Raw genomic sequence first — 19,282 nt, forward strand, 5'->3', positions numbered from 1 at the left:
ACAGAGATAGGTTGTAAGGTCCTCTATGAAGTCAGTGTTGCTGTTGCAGCCAGGAAAGGAAGGTAAGGGCATGTAGCAGTTCCTAAAGGATAAGCCAGAGCCAGAGCTGGCTGTATTTTTGCCTCTCACAAATTCTCAGCAGTAAGTATATACTCTGAACAGAAATTGCCTAATTGTGTTGCTGTAAATGAGCTCACTCATCGATGTGAACTAGTTCACTATTTGCATACAGTTGTGCAAACACTTCAGGAAATACTTGCGAGATCTTTCAAAAAGTTAGGCCTGGGTATAGAAAAATCATGTTGTCTGCCACCAGCTGATGGCTTTTCTGTCTGAGCACACAGAAGAAAAAGAATTTTGCTTCAAAGTGTTGCCAACTGCAGGAGAAAGAAAATCTTCAGGCAAGTAAGAGCTGATAAGGATAGGTGCACATATTATATCCGGCAGGCACAGAGGCTGATATCCTCTGTTTGCCAAGTATGGTATAGGAAATGGAAGATGTAAAGGCCTCTCAGAGTGGCTCTCAACTTCACCTGGAAGGACAAGCCCCCGTATCCACGTACTGGTACAACACGGCTCCACGACAAAGTTGCACAAGCCTTTCCAAGTGTTAACATGGCACTCGGCCACAGGGACACTGTGTGCTGCACCTTGGAGTTGCTACTCACTGAAGGTCAGTGAGAAAAGATTTGATCCAGTGCGCAGTCAGACTGCTGGAGAACGGAGTTTTGAACGCGCATTCTACAAGTGAAAGAGCTGAACAATTTTCCCTAAAAGAAGGCCCCCACTTTGCTCCGTTTTCTCGTCTTAATCCCCTTGAGAAAACATAAGATGAGAGTGAGCACCTTCGATCTTACCTCCACAATGAACTGATTCACCGAGTTCCTTTCAAAATACATCCGTTGCTCTCTCTTGTTGAGGCACAGGGATTTCTGCCGAGTGCAGATCCCATCGCATCCGTAGAGAACAATGAAGACGTCAGCGTCCGTGCCAGCCCCAAAGATGTCGCTGGTGTACACCGTGATCTCGTAGGGAACAACTGGTTCAGGGAATGGCAGAAAAGGAAAAAAAAAACAACAGAAGTCAGTAAGCAGCATAGCAATGCTACTGTGAAACATTTAACGAAACAAGAAATGAATTATAAGACTCTGCAATGAAAGGGGACAGGGTGGGAATCACACACTTGTGGTCATTAAGGTTATCCAGCTGGTCAGACCTAGGAAAATCCAAAGGAATTTCCTTTAATGCTGTAAGGCAAATTGACCTTGATACATGTTCATGTAATGAGATTTTAGGTTAATCACATGACCAGAAAACACCCACTATATTTATACCTGCCAAGATTTATTTCAACACCTCAAGTGTTAAAGCAAAACATGAATTCATAAATTTTTGAGCAATTAGGCAGATGAATGAAGTTAAGACAACTGAAGGCAGTATATAAATATTCAAGATAGTATTATTGATAAAAAAGTCCTACTATGTCCATTATTAAACATATGACAAATATCAATCATAAGGAAAAAATAATTCTCTGTTGTTCTATTTTCACTTAGTACTTCTCTGAAACACTGAGGCAAACAGGTTAAATTACAGCCAGACCAATGGTGAATGCAGAACAGTAAGGATCAAGACTACAAATACTTCCCTATTCTATTCCTGTGGTTTGGTTTCTCCATAATGTCCCATGACCCCAAAGTCTGATGCCTCATTTTGTTCTATTTATCTTCACAGTTTCTCAGTCCTGCTGGAGTATGACTCAGACTTGCTCAGGAATAAGGCTGACCCAGGAATAAGACTGGGGCTCTGATCCTGGTATGCTATGGATTTGCTGAATATCCTCAGTTTTCAAGGTGAGATGAGGTTTAGCTCACTGAGTAAGAAACATATGTTCAGAAGCCCACACATCAGGTTGGTGTTTACCTCTCCAGATGTAATCACTAAAGTCAATGTAGTCTGAAGAAAGACTCAGTCAAGGAATGAAGGCATATTCCTTGGGGTTAGCCACGTCATTCCCCAAATCCACCCTCTGAATGACCAAACAATCACAATGGCAACTTAGAACCGTTGTGAGGACACGCGATTTCAGGTGCTCCATTTGGGAAAATGAATCCTGTCCCAATCTCCTTTAAAGCCTTTCTGAAATCAAAACACCAGGTAAGGCCTGGGCATCACCAGTTAGCTGCAGGGACCTCTCCAGCCTCAGGAAGACACTGTCCCTGCAGTCCATGTTGCTACCCATAAGCAGAGCCTTCAACACCTGGATTCTGCTACCACCAGGATCTGCTCCTGGCCATCTCTGTCCCATACACCCCCTAAACAACTTCCACCATTTCCCTCCCCTGACTACAATCTTCTCAGCTGTTTCTCATCCCCACCCTCCTACTCTGCCAGGACTTCAGTCATTTTTGCTATTTACTGTGTAGCAGTTTGCACTACATTTCAGACTCAGCATTGCTGTTAGGGTAAGAGAGAAGGTTCCTGGCACCATCTCTATTACTGTTGGAGTAACTCTGATTATGTGTATCAGAGACTAGGCATTCATTAAAAAGCCAGGCTCTCAAAATACAGCTCTCAGAAGGACAGAGATGAAGAAGTTTTCTTCTACAGAGAGTCAGCCTGGAGGTACTCAATATTCTTTCTGCTCAACCCAATGAAATCTGCTCTGCTGTGCTGCAACAAAACTGGAATAGTTTCCCCAGTATGTAAGAAGAGGCGAAAAAAATCCCGGAGACCAAAAAAAATCACACACTATGCATTATGAATATAAAATTATCTTCTCTGCTGAAGTCCGTAGCACTTGGTCTTGTTGCTTGAATATTAACATCAGCTTAGAACTGAATCAGCAAAGCAGCGCCCTAACAAGGTCACCAACAGCACAACTTTCAGCTGTCAGACACCCATTTCATTTACATGGCACTTTAAAGCTGTATCCCCACAGGGATGATTTTAATTAGAATGCGGATGACATGTTTTCACCGTGAAACAATTCTGGCACGAGTCATCATAAAACAAATCAAACCCGTTTAGTTACCTCTGGCAAACTGAAAACCTCAGGTTAATTGTTAGGAAAGCAGAATGCAGTAAATAACACAGAGGGAATGGTTTAAATGGTGAAAAAGCCTAAGCTGACACCGAGCCTGGTGCAAAGTGTTTGCCAGAGAGGCCTGGCTTTTTCCAAAGGCTGGATGTGGACTGCTGACAAAAATCACGTTTACACAAATTATGGTACTGAAATGCATGGTATGCCAGAAACTCCTACATCATTATGATATTCAGGGCCATTAATAAATTATATAGTCAACATCTGCATCAATATATATATCGACTGGGATAACATGGCAAAACCAGATGAGAAGCACATGCAAAGTCTCTGATTTGTATTCATTCCCATGAAAGTATTCACTGCATCTATCAATCAATTTATTTTTTCAGATACAAAGGCCTGGAATACTGCATCTAGCTCTGGGGACCTCATTAAAGAGGACATGGAACTGCTGGAGCAAGCCTAGAGGAGGTCACAAAGATGTTCTAAAGGCTGGAGCCCCTCTGCTCTGGAGCCAGGCTGGGAGAGCTGGGGGGGTTCACCTGGAGAAGAGAAGGATCCAGGGAGACCTGAGAGCCCCTTCCAGAGCCTAAAGGGGTTCCAGGAGAGCTGGAGAGGGACTGGGGACAAGGGATGGAGGGACAGGACAAGGAGGAACGGCTTCCCACTGCCAGAGAGCGGGGTTAGATGGGATATCGGGAAGAAATTATTTTCTGTGAGGGTGGTGAGGCCCTGGCACGGGTTGCCAAGAGAAGCTGTGGCTGCCCCATCCCTGGAAGTGTCCAAGGCCAGGTTGGACGGGGCTTGGAGCATCTGGGTCTAGTGGAATGTGTCCCTGCCCATGGCAGGGGGTGGAACTGGATGATCTTTAAGGTCCCTTCCAATTCTCTGACCCTATAAATCTCCTATTTCTTCCACTTGACTGACAAAAGTGAGGAAGTAAGTAAAGAGTATGCTTTCTTCTGCTCCAGACAGTTTAGGTAAAGAAGGCAAGATACAATACGTAAAATTGCCTTGGTCAAAGATTGGGAGAGGCACAAAGAGGTGACACTGGCAGATCATCAGACAAGAAATTATTTTAGCTTACAGTCTGCAGATACAAGGACCTAGACCTTGGAGAGACCTTCAACATGCAACATGATACTGACAGTAAAAAAGGAGACAAAACAACTGATACTATTTTGTGTGGTTATTCTCACAGCTACTTATGAAGAAGGCAACTGAGGCAGAAAAACAGAGATTGGGCAGCTCTAAATTTTGATATTTATATAAGGAACTGCAGGAGGTAAGGGTTTTGAAATCATCAATGAATACACTGAGGGATGAGATGAGATGAGACGAGATGAGATGAGATAGGAGACAGCTTTGGTGTGTACAACTTATCTCTTAAGATTGACCAAGGGAGCACCCAGCAGGGCATGACATGATAATCAACTCTGAGGCACCAAGCCTCATCCCTCATCATGTGGCATCCAACATATTGAAAGAAAAAGTTGGTTTAGCAGTACTGTGGTGGTTGGACAAAAAATATTTATCAACAACTTGAAATGAAGCAGATCAGGGAGGGACAAGTCAAGTTCAGTCTCAAGGCTGTGAGTACCCTACATGTAGTCAAAGATGCTCAAGAGAGGGGAAAATAAGGAAGACGGCTACAGAATAAGCAAAAGAATGGTTCATTCATTTCATGAAGGCCATGTTATCTGATGCTCAATATTCTGGAGGCAGGAAAAGAAGTTGCCAGAATGGGAGAGTTGGAGTTGCCATAGCAGACACGAAAATTGTAAGCTTGTACTCACAAGGAGCTGAGCTGGGGTAATGTTTACTCAAGAAATTATTTTAAAGAGGAATGAAGAGTAAGGAATAAATTAGAGAATACTAGGAGAGGCAGATTGGTACAATGTTATCAGAAAAACACCACTCTGAAAAAAGTCTGGAAGAAGGTCAGCAAGATATGGGTGAACACTGAGAAAGGCACTGGAAGAACTCAGGCTTGGAAGCAAGACCAAAGTGTCTGCTTTGACAACAGAAACGGCAATATTAGAATGGAACAAGATCAAAGGGAAACTGGAAACAAGGAAGAACAGCTTGGAATGAGCAGAGGACTTGGATAGGATGGGGGAAAAGGGAGCAAAGAGAAAATCAGACACATCCACATGACTTCTAACGATTCTCTGGTTTGGCAAATACAGGAACTGTTAGTCTAGAGCACCCAGAGGAACCTTCCTGTAGTAATTGAAGCAGCTGGTATGTGATCTATTTATAAATTTTCCAAAGCCAATTCAAGGGAGAGGCCAAGCCTATAAAACCGCATGAGCTAGTGTAATTTAATCTTCTGTAATGATGGGTGTACCCTGGGGAAATGGCATTCTGCTCACATGGGATATACTCTCTTGTCTGCAGTTTTGCAGGAAAGATGATTCTCTCAATGGCTCCATCATCCTCCGATTTATCCAGCCAACGTCCACAAGGGAACTTGAGGCACTGTCCCAGTGACGGGGCATCAATCTCCACCCATTCCAGAAACCAGCCAGTTGAATTACCTGTGGTTGGAAAGATAACAGTGAATAATAACCCACAGAGCCTTTACAGACAACGGGAAATGCGTTCCAGACCTCCGAGAAATAAATCTTTCTCTCCTTTGCCAAAGGAAAAATAAAATATATAACACAAAACTCATCGAGCTAAAATGCTTTACATTTCTATATCTGTCAGGCTAAAGATGTGCACATGGAAATGCTAATTACTCCATCGCTTGGATTAATTTGCCTTTGTAATAATACAGAGCAGTTATCAATGAACATGTCCCTTGCTGCCCCACAGGGGAAGGGATCCATGCATCCCCCCACTGCCTACCTTGTTTGTAGCAGAGACACAGCCATGTCTGAAAGGCAGCCAAGACTTGATAATCAAAACAACAACATAAAAATTAATACAGAATTGAGACAAGTCTACAGGTCCCACATGACAAAAACAAAAATGATGTTCAGTGATATCTGAGAAATCTCTCTAAGGACATGGCTGCAAAACTAAGGAAACTCTTGCAGAGGCAGAGGTTGCAAAGCTCCCTGCAAGTTGCCACTACTGAGCTCATATTGCCACAGACATGGGAATGCAATTAGCAGAAAAGATAGTAGCAGCAACAGCCAAAGTGACAGCAAGGATCTGTCACGGAAAGGTAAATGACATTTGGGGTCTTGGAGGCAGGTTATTTTATACAGCAACGTGCCTAGTGCACCAGAAATACTGCATTACCAAGCAGATTATCTTACCTTTATTGTCATGGCCTATCTTGATTTTTTTCAGGTCTCCAATGTCCACAGACTCCACTGTAAACTCATCTACCTTCCCACGCTCAAATTTGTTCTTGTTAATCTTTGAGGCCTTTAGGCTGACTGTCCCTGTTGTGGCGATGCAAAAGGACATTGTTCAGTGTGTGAAACAAATCCTCTGGGAATGTCAACAGTGGAACGAGGGAAGTGGCTAAAATGCAAAAACTGGCTTTTCATCTCAAGATCTGAACTTTGTCCCTTCCTCTGAGACCAAGCCTGTACCATCACCCAAAATATACAGAACTCTTCCATTGAATGATCCTCTGGCAATGAAAAAAGGACGATGCTGTTGTGCTGTGTTCACAGCTAAAGAAATCAGCGCTACTCGTCAGTTCCCTGTCACTCTCACGGGCATCCCAGTCACTGCATACACAGCTCAGCTGCTTCCAAGAGGATTTGCTCATCAGCTGATTAAACACTTCTGGGCCACTCAAAGAGGCAGAGGAGGGCTGGATTTTGGGAGCATGCTGATTCATTGCTGAGGAAAGCAAATAATCCACCGCATTCACTGCTCAGTAACGTAGTCCCAGTCAACTATGCTGTTTCTATAACTGGAATTAAAACCTTTAGACCAGCAGCTGGTGCAAATCAGCATCAAAAAGTTCAGCAGTGACTTAGAGCAGCTGTTGGTGTGCTCCAAGTCACCACGATGTGTTCACCGACAGCGGGAACACAACATGGTACTAAAAAGGAGTGAGGTGGGGTATTGAGGATATAAAAGGAGACTGTGACCTGTCTTTTCAGGGGTCCAACAGTGAGTTGCCATCTTTTTACACTGTGTGAAGCCATACCTGTATCATCTTTACTTCCGTAGAGTATGATGAAGACGTTGGCATCTGTCCCAGCATTCTTCTTGTCCCCGGTTTTCACTTTCACAGTGTATGTTGTTGATTTAGCTGTCAGATAAAATACGCCAATTTAAGAGTGTGAAGGCTGACCAGGAGTTAACTCTACTTTTCCTACCATATGTGTGCTTGGTTTGAGTTTCATTTTGACTGATCACAGTCACGCTGTAATCTCTAATTCCTCTCCTATGCTGTGGTAGCTCTTGAGGTGAGCTGGGCTATCTGGTTGTAGAATCTTCTCCTGCTCCAGTCATTCAGTGCATTGCCTGCACATCTACAGATAAGAAATGTGCTTAAGCCTTCCCATTTGCTTCCTGGAAACCTCAAACACTCCTCAAAGCTGCCTCTGCCTATAATATTTCATCAATAAAACCCCACATACCCCCCCTTTATATTATCAGCACCAAATAATGTATGTGCATATAACACGTACCAGAAGGTATGTACACCGACATATACAGTTCATACTCAGAAACACACCCTTCAGAACAACATCATTAGGAGGGTTTCTACTGCACCATCATTTAACAAGTGCAGCCAACTCATAAAAAAATGTGGAAAAGTCTAATATAGTCTTCACTGCGCTGCTATAACCTAACCAAGATTTCCAAAATGGAACATCTTCTCCATAGTTACACACGTTTCCAGAATGCTGCTTAACCAGCATGTCCTCCTGAATCAAAGGGATAAACACTTTGTGGAACTCTTTTGGCTGTACAACTTGTGGAAATTGTTCACGTATTCAAAAGCATTTGAGGAGGAAATTAGGGGACAGTTTAAAACCTTTCACCGGCTAGGAAACCAGTTGGGCCTTCAGCACCTTGAAGCATCAGACCCAGGAGTGTGTCACTGCTCTGTGGTTACCACGCAAAATTATTTACAAGTGAAGCAAAGTTATTTTGGAGGACAACTGACATAAGCAGCAAGATGGAAAGTGAGATAAATTTAGGTCCCTTCACTTTCTTTGGCTATGTTTACTCCCTGCTCACTTTTATGTTGAAACATTTAACCATTACATTCCATGATGTGAAATGAATGAGATCTATTCCTTACATATTAGCAACAAATATGTATTTCATTTAAAAGACGATGACTGAACATGTTACTCATCTTCCTAGCTCCGTCACTTTGGGTCCAATCTTGCAAGATGATTAAATCAACTAAAAATGAGGAGGGTTCACTCCTTGCTGTCTGACACACCCTTCACATTTCATTCACACCTGAAAATTTCATGGTAGAGGCAAAATTACAGTACAGTGAGTAACTGCTACTGCTAAGTGCTAGTGCCCTCAGCAGTGTTATTAACTCGGTTCCTTTCAAGAGAAGAAACACAAGGCTAATATAAACCTTTCTGTTCCAGGCCCAGCGTTGCAGGAGACTGGCCATCATTTTCAGAATCTTTCTTTACAAATGCTTCATCCACTGGGACCAGCTCCCTGATAATCTGACCATCATCTTCCTCAACTGCTAACCAGCGCTGGCATGGAAAATAATACCTACAAGAATGACAGCAGCACCCGGCACTTACATAGGACTTCACAGGCTTTAATAACACGAAAAAGCACAGATCAGAGGCTACTTAAAAAAAAAAACAAAAACAAACCAACCACAAAAAACCTAAAACAAACCAAAATCAAGATTATTCAAAGCCAAACAACACATCTGTTTTTATTTTTGAGATCCGGTGTCATTTGGGGGAACTCAATCCATAAATAGGTTGGGTAGCACTTACTGCAAAGTGCTGTTTCTGGGCTGTCAGCCCCATATGATTGATTCATTTTAAAGTCCCAGAAAAAGTTAAATAACTTAAGGGAACCTCCCGTCTCCCAGGCATTTTATGTTTATGAAGGCTGGACTCATCTTTAGGTCCTTATAAGTGGTCCCACCCACCAGAGCATTGTGCAACTTTTAAGCACATGTGGTTTCAAGCACGTTCCAGCTCAAGGGCAAGCCTGTATTTCAGGTTTTGAACAGCCCAGTCTTTGCTCATCCAGCTTTCTGTGAAAATCATGGGAGTTTGCTCAGATCAGGATTTGCTTCTGGCTCAGACATTTCCATTTGGTACAAAAGACAACTGAAACGTGAGCTCATGGACTTCCAAAGTGAGGCCTAGAAGGGAAATGCTTGAGTGTAGGCTCTCCTCAAGGACCTTTCCAGGCGGGAGAGTTGAGTCCCTCCCACGAGAAACAGAGAAAACCTGAGGTTCCCTTCCAAATACTGCTGGTTACCAAGCTGCAGAGATGCTGGGACAGCAAAACCCCCCACACAAGCACCCCAGAATGGCCCCCCACTCAGTGTAATGGCACAATCACCACTAGGCTCCCAAAGGGTGCCTGTTCCCCGTGAGCTGGTGAGGAGCTACGACGATGCCCTTCTGCACCTCCTCTGCCTCCCTGCAACTCTGCAGGTTCCTGAGAACGTGGAACCCTTTTCTGAGCATGCGAAAAGGGTGCAGCAGGGTGCTCACGTGGTGCTCTCCTTGAGGTCAACAATCTCTACCCTCTCCAGGTACCAGCTTGGGCTGGTACCAGAGTTATCATGGCGAATTCGCAGCTTCTTCAGCTCACCCAGGTCAATGGCTTTGACGGTGAACACATCCACCTGCACAGGAGGCAAAAGGCACATAAAGCAGGAAAGAAAGGCAGTAAATGGTCAAGGGTAGTCCTTTTCCCCATTAAAAAATAGCTATTTGTAAGTTCTCCTGGTACTCTTTGTGTGTGTATACAAAAATAACTACAGAGCTTTGAGGACTCCCATTAACACTCATGCTTGGCTCCTTCATGGAGCAGCCATGGATGGCCCAACCCTTCACTCCTCTCTTTACTTCATCCCAGTTTCAGCTTCCTCTAGGTTTAACTCATCTCTCCTACATATCATTCCTTTCGGGCTTGGTATTTTCCCACAGATTGAAACTGGAACTGATCAGAAACATACTGACTCCACAGAAATTCTCCTGTTCACCTCTGTGTAGAGTCATAGGATACCAGTGTTGGAAGAGACCCACAAGAATCACTGAGTCCAGCTCCAGGCTCTGCACAGGATGGCCCCAAAACACAGTCCATATGCTTTCTTTCAAAACACAGAATGTCCTCCCTTTGTCACTTACCACAATCAAGAGGTTCATTTATTAACTGTGTTAGTGTGACAGGATGGTCCTTGCTATCATAACAGTTTAAACATCTTAATGTGATTAATATGTTGGTAGACTTCAGGTTTGTACTCCCAGGAGTACAGAGCATTACATTTGCAGCTTGGAGCTCTTCCCACTGAATGAAGAACCCTGTGCAGGTTGCAGTTTCACCGGTGCCAAGCTCATAAATCACAGCTAACAGCTTATTTAACAACCTTAGGCTCTTTTTTTCGTGATTGCAAGTTTTCCACAGCTGTTTTTTGTTTCCATAATTTTTTTCTTTTTTTTTTTTTCTTTTTTTTTTTTTTTGTTATTCAAAATTGTTCCTTGAAAAACTCCTGGCTATAACAGTAGCTTGTTAATTGTTCATAAACTTTTTTAAGGCAAATACTCAATCTACTAGAGATGTTCTTTAATTGGACTGGATTATAATGTAATTACAGCACACCGTGTAATATTGTTTTTATTCCCTGACTGGTCGAGTGGAACATTTAGAATAGTATTTGCAACCTAAATACCTACATACTTGAGCTGCCTCACAAACGCTCTCCAATATTAATTTAAAGTTTGTGGTTTTCAAGTATTCCTGGGAGGAAGCATTATTACCAGAATGCTTACAGGAAGCAGATGCAAAAGGTGTCTGCAACGGGAAATTGGTTGTTTGGCTTATTATTCAAATGAACTTCCCCTGGAAAATGTTTTGAGGAATTTTACTTTACATATTTCAGAAATAAAATGTGTTTGAGCTTTAAGCTGAAAGAAGCCAAGCCTTGAAGAGAAGAGGTTGTACTGACTGGCCAGCGTGATAACCGAGAGAGCTCTGCCAGCCTTCTGCTCGCTTGAGTGAGTTGAGTTCATGCATTACCTGTCCCTTTTCAAACTTGTTGAGGTTATTCGACCTTTTCAGCTGGCGCTCACCCGTGTCTCCTCTCTCTAAGCCATAGATGTTCAAGAAGACATTAGCATCCGTCCCAGCCCCCCACACAGTCCCAGTGAGAACGCGGACTTCATACGTATTCTCTGCAAGTAAAATTGCAAAGGCAATTCAGGAGGAGCCCAGGAATAGCCACACTTCATCAAATCTGTGGCTCACCCTGCAAGCATGTAACCCCAGAATGCCAGCACAGAAAGGTTTTGCCTGGAGTTTGTTTGCACCTAGCTTAAAATATGAGCAGCTTCATCTTCCTCCGGCCATAACGATAGTTACAGCTTGCTAGACTCTCAGCCACAGTGGTAACCTGTGGGACTCCTGACCCCAGTGCCTCAGACAATCCTTGGAGAATCTTACAGTATTCCATCTTCAAACTGTCTCCTCCATGCTCTGCCTTAGTATAACCACCATCCTCTTCCTCCCCAGCACTGATCAACCAAAGCAAGGGGTAAAAAGCTCTGCAGGCCTTGGGCAGTGGGATAGTTGAGGGGGAATAAGTGGTCCTGCCGAGCACTGCAGTGTGGTTATCATCCTTCATGCAGCTGCTGGATACATGCACATACACACACACACACACACACAGACACACAGACACACACACACACACACACACACATTCCCCCTGATATTTACCCTCCAGGTCAGATTCCCCGTCAGGCACCAGCTCCACCTCGATCTCCTTATCCCCCTCGTCTCTAGCCAACCAGCGGTGTGCCACAAATGTGTAGACATCCATTCCTTCGTCCACCTTGGTCCCCTCTTCCTCCTCCTCCTCCTCCTCCTCTTCCTCCTCCTCCTCGTCAGACTTCTTCTTCTTCTTCTTCTGCTTCTTTTTATCAGACTCCTTAGCCTTCAGCCGCTTCAGCGTGACGCTTTCCAGGAACCAGCCATCCCCAATGCCTGTCCCGTCATGGCCTACCCGAATCTTATAGATCTTGCCAACATCTGCAGCCTCCCTCTGTCGCCAAGGAAAAGTCGTCACCCAGGGAGACATAAGACATCTCAATTTCACAAAGCGTATTCTCAAAAATGGGGAGCACGGCCTCTAGCACCCAAAATGTCTAAGCAAGGGTAAGAACAATTTTTTATGCAAGTTCACCTTTACTTTTTTTTGTTCCTGCTTTACCATTTCATACATCCCCTTACCAAATCTCATGTGAACAGACTGAGCTGAAGACATTCCAGGCAACCATGGTGAGGGTAGAAGATGAATCTGTGTTTATTTGGCTCTCTACTTCCCCCTTACTCTCCTCACCAGTATTGTCTCTATGTTGCCATTAAAAGTGAATATTCCAAAACATCATACTAGGTTTTTACAGATTCTCAGTGCATGAGGCCTTTCAAAATTCACAATAAGATATATTTTACATTTAGGACAAAACATGAACCCAGCAAGAGGCAATAATGGCATAATGAAAAGGCAGTTAACTCAGATGAGCTGATCTCTGACACAGACCCTGAGTTTGGACTGACCTTCTCCTTCCTTCTCATCCAGAAAATTGGAGAAGTATTTTCACACTTTGCTAGTGTGCAGAGAGGATACAATCACTACTGGTTACGGTGCATCAGTGGCAGAAGGCTGATCAGTAAGAAGATTTACATCTCTCTAGTCAGTACAGCAGACACAAAACCTTCTTGGTTTAGATTATCTGTCCAGATTACTACCTAATGAAGTTGGATAGAAGATTTTACTCGACACAATCCTTCAACAATCAATGACTTGTTTCTGATCATTGTTTATGCTGTTAGGCACTGTTTATGTTATAAAACTTGCAAACATTTGCTTCAGGCTGAAATCTGGAACTAGGCATGTAAGGTTTTAGTCTAGAAGCATTTTGTAGATTAAAACAAAATCAATTGCCCACAAGACGCTTATCAGAAAACTAAAATTGATCCAGCTGTCCCGACATAAAGAATGTGTATTTCCTTACATGGCTTTTCCCTTAGATTTGCTGTGATTATCCTGCATGCCTTGTCCGTAACTGATAGCATTTCCTATTAGCATGTAGCTCACAGAATCTTATTTTTGCCCATATCTTTTGTAGATATTCATACTATGAAGGAGATGAAAGATCTGTCTATTTATGTTTCAGAGCTTCTGCCTTGTGTGCTTACAAAAAAAAAATACAGAAAATGGGTATAACTTTCCAATCTAGCAATAAATATCTGAGAGAGGATATAAGCATGGCTATGTAAACAGAACACTGTACATATGGCTTTATTATAAATCTGATATTGGCTAATAGCTTTTACTCATAAATTTTTGAAAGCTTATTTCCTTTAAAATCAGAGAAACCTAATCTTAAAATTATAGAGAGTTTTAAAAAAGCAAACATTTATAAGGTAGTAGACATTTTAAATCCCAGAGAATTCATTAAAAATGGATAAACATCAGTTACTCCATTCTGTAAAGCAAGAAAATGAGGCAGGAGGAGGTGAACTGATCTAAAAAATACACATTAAAAAACTGGTAAAGCTGTGGATAAAGGCACCTCCATTTGGCCAGTGACAGCAGGAAGAATACCCCAGTCTTGATGATTCAGGGGAGCTTCAGCAATTAGCTCCAAGTTTAGCTCTGATGAGACAGATCCAGCCTCTGTGGGACTGCAAATTCAAAGGGAGACGTAGGCACCACTGTGCTGAGCCTTGTGCTGTGAGCACATATGACAGATGTGCCTTAAATCCCACTTCCATCTGGACTATGTGCTTCACTGTCCAGATGTTGGTCTCTCCTTCAATACAGAAGCATGTGGCTCTGACATGTCCTGACCTCAACAGGGCAAGAACTAAGAGCATTCCTTTACCCCAGACCTCTGTTTATCTGGGCAGAAAACCCAAGCTCATGAAGCAGAAAAGGATGCTGGTCCAGAAGGGAGAGGATGCCTGTCCATGCTGTGATCCAAACCTGCTGCTCAGCCTCATCAGCCTGGGACCTCTTGCTGGATTAGCCAGGCCCTGGCTCACCCACCTGAATTACGTCTAAGGCTTCTCACCCCTGCAGATACCCTGCTGGGTTGCTCAGAAGGAGGTGTGAGACTGAAATGTTAATTGTTAATGGCTCAAACAATCCCGGGGTGCTGCCCAGGTGCAGAGTGGGTGCACACCCACCACCAGAGGCTGCAAGTTGGGTTTTCAGCCAGGTAAGGGAAGAGGCTGACAAGAAGCAGATCCTGAGAGGTTGGGATAGTACTTTTTGTCATGCCAGTGTCCTCCCTTACACAAATGACTCAGGTGTGAAAACTCTTCTCCAGGGAAGTACCAGGACATTGGCTTGTAGACCTGAAGTTTTTCATGCCATCTGATGTGGCATAATTGGCTTGACTACAGTGAGGGAAAAGGCAGCCATCATGTCTTAGAAGGGGCCATGAACCATCAAAGACCCTTGAAGTGCTCAGTGTAAAACTCCTCCCCCCACCAGGAGAGGTACCTGGGCATTTCCACCTAGCCTGAGCATTTATTAACCCACTGAAATTTGTGTCTGGGCTTCCCCCGTCCTCGATGGATCAAGACTGTGGCCATCACTTTGGCCATCACAGAAATTGCAACAATCAAGTCTTGTCACTGAACTTGTGGGTGGTGACTCTATACCTTTCTACTCTTATCCTTTGTTTCTCTTTCCTTCTTTTCCCTCATACGCTTTCTTAAGTGTTAATTTTATGCTTTCATATTGCTGCATTTCTATAGATGATAATAATCGAAATGGCTACATTTTAAAGTTTGCCAAGCACCTTATTCTACCTTAGTGTTCTAAAGTTTGTAAGTAAAAGTTTGTTATTGAGCCTCCTGAGAATTTTGTTGTTTATCCCACACACCTACCAAAGTAAATCAAACAACCTTCCCCTAAGCCCGCTGAGTGGAGCGGGGCATAACAAGTATAAAACCTAAATTCTGACCATTCTGATAGCAGGAGGAACGTGCTGTACACCTCACTGTGACTCACTGGAACAGCGCTACAGACAGCAAAATCCGCAGGGCTCTCACACGTTCACAGAAATTACAGCTGCCAACCCCTGCAGGGCTGGCACACGTACCGGTGGTTAATGGCACGTGTGACCACACGCCAAGCTGGGATTCCTTATATTCTTATACAGATGTGGGGTTTCTTTCCCCAGCTAGACATCAGAATGGGACAATAACATGTGGTCAATCCCAAAGTGTCACTCAAAGGCCTTTTGAGACCTAACATGAGTACCCCCTTTTGGAAGTAAATGTAAACAAACACCGCTATTAGATCACAGACTTCAATGGCCCCTTTGCTATCAGCCCCTCAGAAGATGAAAGCCCCTCCACAAAACACAAAACTTCACAAAAGAAATACAAAAGCTCCCAAAAATATGGATAGAGGACAGCACATACTGTCAGACCTGCAATTTTCTTAAAAAAATTTTTTTATACGATTGGGCCAATTATTCTATCGATGTCTCACTTTTGGCTGGTCCTTTCTTTCCCCTCTTAGAAGTGGCAGCGACAGCCTTCATCATACCTTGAAGATATCTGTGGCTCCCCGTTCAAAGTTGTTGGATCTGTTTTCCAGGATGATCAGCTCAGTTTTGCCAGTCTCACCATAAATCTGCATGAACACTTTGGCGTTGGTGCCTGCGGCTCGCACGTCTCCAGTAACTACAGACACCTCATAGTTTATCACTAGTCCAAAAATAAAGCAATTAAATCAGGAGAGAAGCCCAGATAACAACATTCCTGAGGGTTCAGATTCAAAATTAAATTACCTTGTCTTGACAAATGTCTACGTAGCCAACCATTTGCTCTTATCCAAACTAAATGTGAGATAGCAGAAGTCTTCACTGAGGACTAACCTAACAGTTTGCCTTTTACAAGTGCTAAACCAGTGCCACAGGGGTGCAAAACAGAGCCTTAAAAGGGAATTTCATTTCAGTATTAGCCACAGAGAGATTAAAGGATCTCCTTAGTATAATAAAAGGGAGGGTGTTACAGAGAGTAGGTGAAAACATAGCATCCTTTCTCAGGATCTGAAGACAAATTTTAACCATGACCTTAAAAGAAAATGTGTCTACTGATAAAAGTCAAGTGGGCAGTAGGGATTTGGTCCATATTTATCAAAAAGCTTCCCCCTTGCAGGAAATGGGAGTAACACAGACAGGACAGGACAGGTCTGGTGCAGCAACGGGGCACATGAATGTGAAAAACAAAAAAAGGGAGGGGGCCAGATAAATGTGAAAAAAGCAGAACCCACTGATATTGCAACAAAGAAGCACATTGCCTCTGTGCTGTGTTATGCTGCCCAGGATGCAATTTTTTCATATAGTCTCAGGAAATGAAGATGAAAAACTCCGTAATGTTTTTCAGGAGCATTTCCTTTCAGAAAAGGAAACATGAGAATAATTTACTTTCCTCAACAACATTTGCTCGTAAGGGTGGGGACTTTTTGGTTTTAGCATCTATCTTGTCTAACGCACTTGTCCTCAAGAGTGCTAGTAACACATTTTTAGTCCTAGCTATAAAACAGCCACACGTCCTCTTACATTTCTCAATAGGCACAATCTCACTGGGGTAGACTTCCACCTCCACCCTGCCATCAGCCTCGTCTTTGTCGAGCCATCGGTTGCAGGGGAACATGTACTGCCTTCCCTGGACTGGAACTGTGATCTGGACACTGGCAAGGAACCAGCCAGATCGGAGACCCACGTTGTCATGTCCAATCAGTATTCGTTTGATCTTTGAAAAAGCAAACAAAAACCAAGAGAGCAGGGAAAAACCCCACAGAATTTACGCACACAACAGAATCTACTCAATATACCACAATCCCCTCACCCTGGCGCTTTGTTCTTCCACTGTGCTCATGTAAATAATTTATATATGTATTTAACTATAAATGTAAAGCACTCTTCACATGCCAGCATGTACACTAGACTGCTGATGTAATAGTCAATGTAAAACGTGTTCCTTAATAACCAGTGTAAAGGTCAGAGGTTCTTTCATCACATTCAGTTCTGAGTGTTGATTTGATTCTGAATTCAGACACTTGTACGAAGCACAAAGACGCCTGCAATTGGTTCTTACCTTTCCAATATCCCTCATATCTAAAGTAAACTCATCCACTCGACCACGTTCAAAATAATTGCCTAGATCATTATCAGAGACTAAGAGAGCCTCTTTGCTGGAGTCTGCTTTTTCACCGTAGAGTTTGATGAAAACTTTGGAGTCTGAGCTGGCACCAGGGATATCTCCCGTCTTCACGCTGATGTGATAACTGACATCTAAAGTGAGATAGATGTACAAAACACAGACATGTGAGTGGCATTTCCAGTGCTCAGCCTGGCTTCAAACAAGATATAGGGGAGGAAGGATCCAGCTACAGACACAGGAAGGACTTTGCCCTCCACTCATGCATCCAGCATCTTAGGACCATGCTGGAGAAGCTGTCACACCTTGGAGTTATTTACCAGAACATAAGAGATCCAACACTTACACTAGTAAGCATATAATATTCTGTATGCCTCCCTCTCACTGTTAGATGATTACCCAAGCCATACAAATGCACTTAGGCAAGTGAGAATATTTAACTCTTTTTTATACTTACAATTCAATTCAATACATTTTACTTTTTTTTTTTTCCTAAAACAAAACAAAAATCATCTCAACCTGAGATCTGTAGGCACCATTTTCTAAAGAAAATTGTAGTATTGGAGCCCTGGTTCTCCAGAAAAGGCCAATATAACACTTTTGGTGATTTTCTTCTGTGAACACAATTATTCAATGGAATTTAGTCTACTAAAGTAGTGGCAATTCAAGATCCTTCAGAGAAAGCTCTACAAGAAAGCAGTTCTTAAACAAATCACAACATTAGAAATCAAAGTTTCTTTCTACACATATAATGTTGCAATTATGCTCTATTATACAAATTAATCCCATTCATAAACTGGAATTTAAGAGTCAGAGGCATTTCCAGCTGAGTGACCTACTGCAGTTTCTTTCATAAGAGTGGCAAAAAAAAAAAGCCCAGTAGATTTACTGCGAACTGACAAGAATTATTAAGAAGAATAAAGCAAGTAAACATTTGCATGTACAGCTCAAACCCCGACCTTTTTTTTTCCAAGCTGAACTCACTTTTTAGCATTGGTGACTCCCCAGCAGGCACTAATTCTCGGACAATCTGACCATCGTCCTCATTTTTGTCAAGCCATCTGGTTTACAAAAAGAAGTAAGTTATCTCTGAATAATTAGCACCTGTTAGACCTTTGAAAATCTAGGCTGGCTCCGCACACACTCCAAATCCACAACATAGTCAAAAAAGATATTTTTACAGGGTTCTGTATCTCTGTTAACTTAGCAGGAACTTGACCAGACCATACGGCAGCCACGCTTTAAACCTCCATTTTTCCAAGGAGAGAGAGAGAGCCCTGCTCACAGTGGATAAACATCTGCTGTGATGTCCATCTGCCTAAAAAGCACAAACTCCACAACCACAAGTTATTCCTGTGAACAGCCAGTCTCAGTCTCTTGAAATCACTGACCTTCATTGACCAGAGAGACTTGCAGCCTTTATTACTAACACCCTTGATTGCAACCTTTATAGCATGTAGGTTACTAAAGCCCCTCTTTTTTTCAGTCTTTCTGTACATTAGTTTATCATCTCTTTTCCCTTCCTTACAGGTAAGTGTTTCTATCCCTTTTTTCTCCACCAGGAAGGGGATGAATTATGTTGTTCCCATTTTCAGGGTTGGGAATGTGCAGGCAGCTGCCACCAGCAAAAAGGAAGGATTTCCTGTGTTTCTCAACATTGCTTTAATGATTCAACTAGATTAATTAAAAAAAAAAAAAAGAGCTGGGCACAAAGCAAGCTGTAACATGATCTCAAGGGAAAAAATTCTGAAAGGAAAATCATAGAACGGTTTGAGTTGCAAGGGACCTTAAAGCTCATCTTGTTCTATCCCCTGCCATGGGCAGGGACATCTTTCACTAGACCAGGTTGCTCCAAGCCCAGTCAAGCCTGGCTTAGAACACTTCCAGGGATGGGGAATC

The 19,282-nt window shown here is 42.9% G+C and overlaps 1 protein-coding gene across 1 annotated transcript in view; it reads right to left on the reverse strand.

Annotated features, from left to right (window-relative positions):
• LOXHD1 (lipoxygenase homology domains 1) overlaps positions 1–19,282 on the reverse strand; it is a 154,534-nt gene that overhangs the window by 65,702 nt on the left and 69,550 nt on the right. The window contains exons 16-27 of the mRNA XM_027720002.2: positions 18,368–18,444; positions 17,321–17,517; positions 16,783–16,975; positions 15,765–15,925; positions 11,915–12,239; positions 11,216–11,370; positions 9,688–9,821; positions 8,568–8,716; positions 7,167–7,271; positions 6,316–6,444; positions 5,422–5,586; positions 858–1,039 (exon numbers count right to left, since the gene is read on the reverse strand). Of these exons, the coding sequence (XP_027575803.2) occupies positions 858–1,039; positions 5,422–5,586; positions 6,316–6,444; positions 7,167–7,271; positions 8,568–8,716; positions 9,688–9,821; positions 11,216–11,370; positions 11,915–12,239; positions 15,765–15,925; positions 16,783–16,975; positions 17,321–17,517; positions 18,368–18,444 (1,972 nt within the window). The remainder of the gene's footprint in view (positions 1–857; positions 1,040–5,421; positions 5,587–6,315; positions 6,445–7,166; positions 7,272–8,567; positions 8,717–9,687; positions 9,822–11,215; positions 11,371–11,914; positions 12,240–15,764; positions 15,926–16,782; positions 16,976–17,320; positions 17,518–18,367; positions 18,445–19,282) is intronic.

The sequence above is a fragment of the Pipra filicauda genome, unplaced genomic scaffold (genome assembly GCF_003945595.2).
Source record: "Pipra filicauda isolate LSUMZ 115617 unplaced genomic scaffold, ASM394559v2 scaffold215_size1667880_pilon, whole genome shotgun sequence".
NCBI lineage: Eukaryota > Metazoa > Chordata > Aves > Passeriformes > Pipridae > Pipra > Pipra filicauda.